This window comes from Microtus pennsylvanicus, chromosome 4 (assembly GCF_037038515.1).
Source record: "Microtus pennsylvanicus isolate mMicPen1 chromosome 4, mMicPen1.hap1, whole genome shotgun sequence".
Taxonomy (NCBI): Eukaryota; Metazoa; Chordata; class Mammalia; order Rodentia; family Cricetidae; genus Microtus; species Microtus pennsylvanicus.
In genome coordinates, this window is record NC_134582.1 from 19560891 (window position 1) to 19569691 (window position 8801).

Genomic DNA, 8801 nt, shown 5'->3' on the forward strand with positions numbered 1-8801 from the left:
TGCCCCCTACTTATTTTGTTATAATTTTTAAAACATGAATGAATGAGAGCCTAGCCACTGGGGTAAAGGTTAACAAGGTCACATCTACTAGGAGAGGAAAAGTTCGTTTTCTCAAGCAGACCAATACTGGATACATCAGCCATGCCAGGACAGGCTTCATGCTCAGTAGTGGATCGATACACAATTGGGCTCCAGTTTGTGCTGGTATTTGGTTAGTTTGCTGGTTTTTTTTTTTTTTGGATGTGGCTTTATTTTCTTATTTTTTTTCTTTTTCGGGGGTGGGTGCTACTGTATTGTTTTTTGAGAAAAAAACTTACAGTTGGGTGGTAGGGAGGGGGAAGGATATTATCGAAGCATTTTAATTTAAAAATTGTTTTGAACCATAGACAATATAATAATAAAATCAAAAGACGAGAATAGCAGCACGCCCCTGTAATCCCAGGTGAGAGGTGAATGTTTGGAGCTTGCCAGCCAGCTAGTTAAGGTTCAGGGAGATTCCATTTCTAAAATTACAGGGGCTGGCTCCGTGGGTAAAAGTGCTTGTCACGTACACCTTGAGGGAAGGAGGACCAACTCCTGTAAGCTGTCTTCTGTGGGCCAACAGCATGACACCCACAGCCAAGACAACATAGAGCTCCATTGCTGAGATCCGTGAAGTGGAGTGAAAGGATTGATGCTCAGATTGTTCTTTGACCTCCACATAGGAAGCATCACACATATGCACACAAATAGATACATGTAATTTTTTAAAAGTTGCATTCTGGCCTCCACACAAACACAGTAGCATGTGTACACCCGCACACATTCACTAATATCTTTAATAATGTGGAGAAACTACTGACCTGATACACACCTTCCCACACAAACATGCATTCAAACGCACACATACACCACACCAGATGTCTGCTGACAAGTGTTAAAATAGCTTAATACACTTCTTAATTTACAAAAAACACACAGGAAGACGTGATATTTTTCAATAGTGGCCACTGTATTTAACTCTATTTAATAGTCCAGACCATAAGATCGGTCTTCAGAAACAAACATATAAATACAGTCACAGACCATAAATACCCATTTGGTAAACTGTCTGTCTACCTTTAGGCCAAGAAAAAAAAAATCTTCAAAGTGAAAACCTTAATGCTGAGGCCCACTAACTACTGAGGTAAGTTCATCCAAAGTGACTAGCTATACAACACCCTTCACAGTGTTACAAAACCCTTGTCTCATAACAGAAATGAAAGTGACATACGTGTTCAAATGAAACAAAAATTTCAACTATAAATAAGTAAAATAAATTACTTCTGGTAAAACTCAATCATGACCTCATTTCCCAATTGCAGTCGCCTTGTTGTATAAAAGAACGTCAGGATTCACTTCCGCTTCTGCCCTCTAAGACTGGGGTGGCCATTTTCCCACCTCCCCAAGCCACCTTATTCCTATTATTTGTTGACTGTGACTTTTGTCAAAATATAAATGTCCAGGTTTAACAAATAACATTTCTTGGTTTTTAAGGCTCAATTTTGTTATACCCCCACTTTTAAAACCCTCTCAGCATCTGATAGCTTCCCTGTCATAGCTAATACAAATAATAAAAAATACAGAAGTACAGATTCCAATACCTTTGCATATATACTTAGTAGTGGGACAGCTGGGTTTAGGGTGGTTCATTTCTTAGTTTTAAAGGAACCTCAATGCTGTTTCACAAAGTGGGCGTCCTACCTAACAACCTTACCAAAAACCTACAGAAATTCTTTCTCTTCTTGAGTCCTAACAACGCTTGCTATCTTTCATTTTGGTTGGTGGTTTTCATTTACCTTTCTCTGAATCACAGATCTGTTGGCCATCTGTGTGCCTTTTAGGGAATTCCAGTCCCTTGCCTCTGTTAACCAGAATTGATTTGTTATGGAGTAGTTTGAGTTGCACATTTATATCCCGAATTAAAAATAAAACTCTAAAGCTGAGGAGGTGGGAGTGGCAGAGATGGGGCTATCTCTGAGTTTAGGGCTACCCTCATCTACAGTGTGAGTTCCCAAGACAGCCAGAGATAAAAAGAAATGCTGTCTTTAAAAAGGCAAAACAAAACCTACCAAAAACCTTCTAAGAAATACTTGTGGCAGGCTATAAAATTATAGAAACTTCTTATGAATCTTTTACTAAGTTTTAATTATATCAACTTTTAAAAGTTTCTTGTTTTTCATTGTCTACATAAAATCCCAATTTTCTTTATCACGTAATAATCAATCTGCAAGAATTTTACTGGCACCAAGTGACCTTGAAATACTTCTAACTTTTTCCAGTTATAGGGTGGCTTTCCATACTTTCCAGTTAATGGTTACAGTAACACACTTAAAAGCCAGCTGGGCAATGGTGGCGCATGCCTTTAGTGCCCAGGACTTGGGAGGCAGACACCGGCGGATCTCTGAGTCCGAGGCCAGCCTGGTATACAAAATAAGTTCCAGGACAGACAGCATTGTTAACCAGAGAAATCCTGCCTCAACTTAAAAAAAAAAAAAAAAAAGTCACCTAAATAGACACAATAGGTTCACAGTGACTTATAAAATCAGTATTCACTATAACACTCAATGTTAACAAAAATTAAATGTTTCCTCTCAGAAGATTAAGTGAATGAAACTAAATAGCACACGTTATTCTGGAGTTGCTGTCAAAAAGGAAAAGGCAATACTGAACAACTATCCCCATTAGATGTAATCATTTGCCACGCCCCTTCCCATGACTCAGGACAACAGCCTTGGCAAAGACACCAGACAACTCTCAAAAGACAGTTTCTTCCCTATTCCCATGATTCCTCTTGTCTCGTTTTAAAAGGAATGTGGTTTCACGTTATCACAGCTCAAAGAAAGGTTTCTGAAACCTTTCCTATAGAAATTCATTCATGCCATTCACAATCTGTGCTCAGAAGCATCCCCCTCCATCACATCACTGTCCATCCCATAATAGACATTTGCACCAACTAGGGGAACTTCCTTTTTAGGAGTCCCCTGCTTGCAAAAACTTTTGATGAACTCAGGTTACTGAATTAAAGAGCTTGGAAATAAAATTCAGAAGTTTCTGCCAGAAATTCAGTTTGTCTCCAATTCTCCGGAGTTGAGTAAACTCATCTTCCCCATCTGAAAAAGAAAAGCCAAACATAACCATTAACTCGGACACGGGTCCCGACCGTACACCCTCAAGAGTTATAACGCACGCCGGCTGTGACAAGCTGAGGCCCTCATCAGACTACTTCATTGTCAGTGCACCTGACTTCCAGTACGGTAACAGACACACAGACCAGGCAGGAGTTGAAACATTTGTTTTGGTTTTGCAAAAGCACCCTGGATAAGGTCAGTTCTCCAAATATAGAAATTACAAGCATTAAATTTTTATCAGCGGTACCTTAGTCAACCTTTTGCAGACTCACATGAGGTCATCTTGTTCTCATAAGGCCGGGCAGGGAACAAAAGCCAAATTCCAATGACCGGTATTATTTTCAAGTGGACTTGATCTTCAGATGGCAATGTCTCATAGCTCATACCTCCCTCACAGTAGGCAAATATAAATATAATTTTTAGGGATCCCCCAGTAAGAATCATAAAAGCTTATTGTAATGTTGGAGTTTATATTCTAAAACAAGCGTATTTTGTTGATTGGAAATGGAGTCTCTGGCCTTAAGCCTGCAGTGTAGCTGATGACTTTGAACCCTAATCCTCCTGCCTCCTTCCTAGAGCTGGGCACTGAATTTGCAGCCTAACTTTCCAAAATAATTTTCAAATTTACATTTTGTGCTAAGACAATTTATTTCTACAAGTCTTTTGGGCTTCAAGGCTAACCATGGGGGAAACAGACGTTTCTTTTCAGTTAAGTGGGTCATATTAACACAAAAACCCTTTGAAACATTAGGGCTGTGGGTCAGTTGGTGGAGTATTGGCTAAATGGAGGTAGTGGGACACAAGCTGTAATCCTACGGGTAGAGACAGGAGAATTGTATCCTTGATAGCTCCAGGTCATTTTAGGCTAAATGAGACCGTACCCAAAGAAAAAAAACAAAGTTGACCTAAAGCCAATTAAGCCATCTTCAGTAACAATTTCCCAGCGCACCTACTGAACTTATAAACAACAGGGCTATTGCAGGTGTCTGAAGAAACAGCTGTCTGTCCTACAGACTAAGCCGCTGACTGCAGACCTGTGTTTGATGAGATTCACAAAACAAAACCAAACCAAAATGGGGCTGGGGTGAAAAGATGGGGTGGACTCGCAATGAAAGTGACGGAACTGGGGACAAGGATGGGGAAGGCAAAAAAAGAACTCCTCACCTGCTAACCCCCCGCCCCCTCCCCCAACCTTCCCATCAGGGGCAGTTAAAATGTTAACTAAGGAGGAAGGCCTCCCAGGTTTCAGAACTCGGGCTCTCAGCGGGGTGTCTTTAAACCTTAAAGAGCCCAGAATGGAAAGCGGGGTCCAGAAGCAGCTCAAGAACTGCCTTTGTTAGGCCTGGGAGTGGGGGCATTCATAGTGACCGGTCCTCTGAGTTGTACTCCCAGGGACAGTGCCCTGTCTCCAGCCGCGCCCAGCGGGCTTACTGTCTAGGGTGGCCACCTGCACTCTACCCCCACCAGCTATAGACATGGGCAACGAGCAGAGAAAAGAAGCCTGGCTAACATGCAAGCTGCCGCTTCGAGAACTTTCTGATGGTGTTCCTAAGGCACGCGCCAATGAGGCGCGAGCTCCAACGGACTAAGCCTGGCCTCCACAGCCCCGCGGCGCCCGGACTGTACCTGCTGGCACCGGCGTTGGGCTCGGGCTCCTTGTCGCGCTCTTTTGCGTCTTCTTGCTAGGCATCTCCGCCAGCAGCTCAGCGATGTCGGGTTCACACCAAGCTAAATACAGTTTGTCTCCAATCCTCCTGAGCTGAGCTGCAAACTCAGGCGCTAGCTCTAGAAAGGAAGCAATCCCTGGAAATTAGCACGGACAGCTATCCAACTGGTGACCCGCAAGCTAGCACACCCGCCTAGCCAGCATCCTAGGATGCTACTTGGGCGTGCTTGTTTCCCAAGTGTGAGAAGGACTTAGAATTGTGTGCACCCACACACCAACCCTGACAGCTCAGTTAACAAGTTACAAATACAGACATTCACTTTAACCAATCCAGTGAGGTCTCCCTTTTATCTCTTACTGAAGACTGACCAGAGAACAGAAGTCAATTTCTAAACATGTGCCGTAGTCTGTTTTTCCAACGGCAAAGCGTCACTGCTCAATTATGGAACTTCTTGTTATCAGTCCCAAAAACAATTTAAAACCAAACCAGTTTTTACAAGCCTACTCTGTATCAATTCACATCTATAGAAAAGAAAAAGAAGCCGTTAAATTAACGTCTTATTTAGGTATTCTAATAGCTGAATAAAGCTAAGAATAATGCAATTAGCTGGATACTAAGAAAACACTGTTATAAGTAAAATTAATATGCAATAGTCTAATTTTAAAAAATATTTTTTTAAATTGAGAGATGGCTCAGTGGTTAAGCTGCTCCTCTAAAGGATGCAGGTTCAATTCCACAGCACCCACACGGCAGCTCACAACTCTAACTCCAAGATCTTACACCTTCACAGACATAAATGCAGGCAAAACACCAATGCCCATAAAAATAAATAAATTTAAAAAGTATTTCAAAGACCAATTCTGGTTGTTCTCATACCTCTCAAGATTATAAATACAAATTAAAAATATTCACAAAACACTCTTTAAGGTGAAATAAATATATTAACACACGGGCTTTGAAAATTCAGGGTAAAAATTGTTGATGCTTTGTCAAAAGGGCGAGAGGCAAAGCAGCTCAATCCTAGGGGGCCACAGACATGCTGGGCATTTGCTGGACTATTGAGCTCCACCCCAGTTCTACTACCTTGATTTGGGAGGGGGAACCAATTTTTTTTTTTTTTTTTGAGCCAGGGTTTCACTAAGTGACGGTGACTGGCCTTAAACTATACAGTTCATGGGGATTCTCCTGCTTCAGCTGAGCGCTGGGGTTAGACACAGACGCCCGGCAATGTATTTTTATTGGAGTTACACATTTACAACTTGACCTCGAAACTCCGTACTGCTCTTTAAGTCGGTCCAGGCAAAGCCATGCTCATGTTGGGCCTTCCAGAAACATGGTCAGAACGCTTGGAAACTACATTTAAAAAAAAAAAAAAAAGATGGGCAAAGCTCCTCCTCCATTCGGATCTTGTTTAACCACCCTTATACTTGCAATGTACCGCTTTTGCATTGCCCCTTGCCTTATAAAACCATAGGAGAAACCGGGATTGTACCTGAGTAAACACCAGTATGCCCCGCAAAGTTATTTCCGGACCAGAGCCTTGCAATCCCTTAACAGGTGGCAGGCACCTTTGCTTAAGATTTATAAAAAATAAGGGTGTGGGGGGGAGAGAAACCGACTCTCACACTTAACAAGGAGTTGCATGTGAGTGCCTGGGATGGGAAGAGTTGATGGCTGGGAGTCGAGGACCAAATTCTATTCTCCTGGATTTCCCTGCCGTTCCCAACCTGGACAGTTAAAAAGCTCCTCAATACCGGAGTCTCAACCCCACGCCTCTAGGGTGTGATAGCTGGGAGAGTCCAACGCTAGTTTACTTGGTGTTGGGGGTGGAGCAGCGGCGATCGAGATGAAGGGGGCTCTCAAAGACGGCCTGGAAAGGAAGGGGGCCTGTCACGGAGGCGTTAGGCCGGAGGCCTCTCCCACCTCCACCTGACGCTAAAACTATCTTGCAGCCCACGGTCTACACATGTATCTTTTCCCCCCCTTTCTTTCTCACTCTTTCTGGCCTCTAGGTAGAGCAAGTAGAGACCCACCAGACAGACGGAAAAGATCCTTACTGCCCTAAAATGCACCTGCATCTCAATGACACGATGGGCTGAACTCCCACCGAGGCCCGCAGTCCTGGTAGAAGCCTAGAAGAACTTTCTAGATGCGTGGAAGGCGCGAGCCGGGGGAGACGATTTGGCCCGAATAATGCAAGCGCGTACATTCTGGCCCGAGCCCCGAAGGGCTGAACCGTCCAACTGTGACCGCGACCCTCTGACCTCAACTGGGTGTCCGCGGGCCGAATTGCTAAGAAGTACCTGCCCGCGCTGGGTCCGACGGCGCGTTCTGACGCGCCTCGCTCCGGGGCATCTCCTAAGCGCCGCGGCGATCTCCGCTGCGCACCGGGAACCGAGGTCCCCAACCTGGGCTCTGCGACTCTCACAGGACTCGGGCCGCGTGAAATGGACCGAGGGTGCTGCGGATCAGACGCACCGAGCTTCTGTAGGCTGCACGAGCACAGGAATGCTCTCTGTTCGGGCGACCCACGCCTGCCCGCTGGTCTTAAGGGAACTTCCCCGGTGACGTAATTTGACGTCGGTCCGATCGTGTCCCCGCCCTTGCGAACCGCGGCCGCGCGGGAGCAAAGTGGAGCAGAGCTCGAGTCGCCCGGGAGTGCAACCTGCCGGGGCAAGTCGCCGCGACCCTCAGCAGGGGGGCGCGTGGAGGGCGAGTCCTGCTCAGCCCCCAAATTGCTTTCTTAAAACACGAAGGTGGCAGAGAAGGATCAACTTTGAGAGGTCGTGTCCGCCACTGTGGCAGTGGCACCCTTCAGGAGTAGCTTAAGAAAATCTTCCTGGGAAGAAAGTTGGGGGCGGGGTGAGACCAGGAGCCTTGGCTTTATTATTCTCTGCCAATTACGGACAAATGTAAACAACCCAGGAAAGGAATGGGGAAGGGAAAACTTTTCGAATTCTAAACTGTGGTCTGTTCCAAGAAGTGGTAAAACGAGGTCTTTACTAGTAGACGTCACGTGAGAAGAGTCCCAAGTTCGAGTACAAAATTAAACTTTGGAAAAGCTGCGTAGTGCCTGCCAATTGTAAGATAGAGGAGGCGATAGTGTCTGCTCTGGGCAGGCCTGTGCGGGTGTGGCGCCGGGTTTCGGGCTGGTGTTCCCCGGCGGTACTGGAATTGTTGAAAAGCTATGCACATTTCCTGTGGATGTGTTGGTCACGCACAGAGACGGGACCACCTTCATCTCTGAAAAGTCTAGATCCTTTGTGGAGGGAGGAAGATGGGATCTCTGGAAACAGGAACTTCTTGGCACACTGTCTGGCAGGCCTTTGAATAATTTCTGGGTGACAGGCTTGGAGGCCTTCATGATAAAGATTTGGGTTTGCATTTTTCTCGTCCTCAACCTGGCCCTCGGAAATTTGACCACTTTTCAGATGCAAAAATAATTTGATAGAAATTAAATTGCTCACGTTCTCCTACGCCAAAAGCAACGCCGCTCTGAAGGGAACCCAGGCAGGCCCACTGGTAGCAAGTGCTGACCCAAGAGGGCTCTGCTAGCAATCACAGGTCTCAGAAAATGGTGCTTTCTTATCTGCTGTTTAATGCGGACCCTCCTGGACTTCGAGAAATATTCGAGTTGTTCGCAATAGTTTAAGCCCGGGTTGTTAGGGGTATTTTTGAAAATAAACTCCAGCAACTCAGACTTGATTTTCCAAAAGAGCCGGGTAAGCTAACAACAGCGTGGGAGCCACTGGGTTAGAGGGCGCTGAGTCCCCCAACTCCAGCAGCTTGGGTTCTTGTTTACATTCAGTGGCTCCTGTAAGCGTCTGAGCCTGTTTGTTTACCTTAAGTCATTCAATCTGCACGAGCTACCAAGTATTTATTTATGGCTTGGTCCCAGGGGAGGCACAGACAACACTAATGAACTAAACTACTGAGGTTTTAGCAACTTTGTTTTAAAGCTGTGCTTGGATGTTTCTGAGTGAGG

The 8801-nt window shown here is 45.1% G+C and overlaps 1 protein-coding gene across 1 annotated transcript; it reads right to left on the reverse strand.

The window, feature by feature from the left end:
* Positions 1-970: 970 nt before the first annotated feature.
* On the reverse strand, positions 971-7492 carry Pmaip1 (phorbol-12-myristate-13-acetate-induced protein 1). Its single transcript, XM_075968440.1, has 3 exons — positions 7120-7492; positions 4776-4934; positions 971-3131 (listed from the first exon to the last, which is right to left on the reverse strand). Exons 1-3 carry the CDS (start codon positions 7169-7171, stop codon positions 3028-3030), a joined length of 315 nt encoding a protein of 104 aa, XP_075824555.1. The 5' UTR covers positions 7172-7492; the 3' UTR covers positions 971-3027.
* Positions 7493-8801: the final 1309 nt, after the last annotated feature.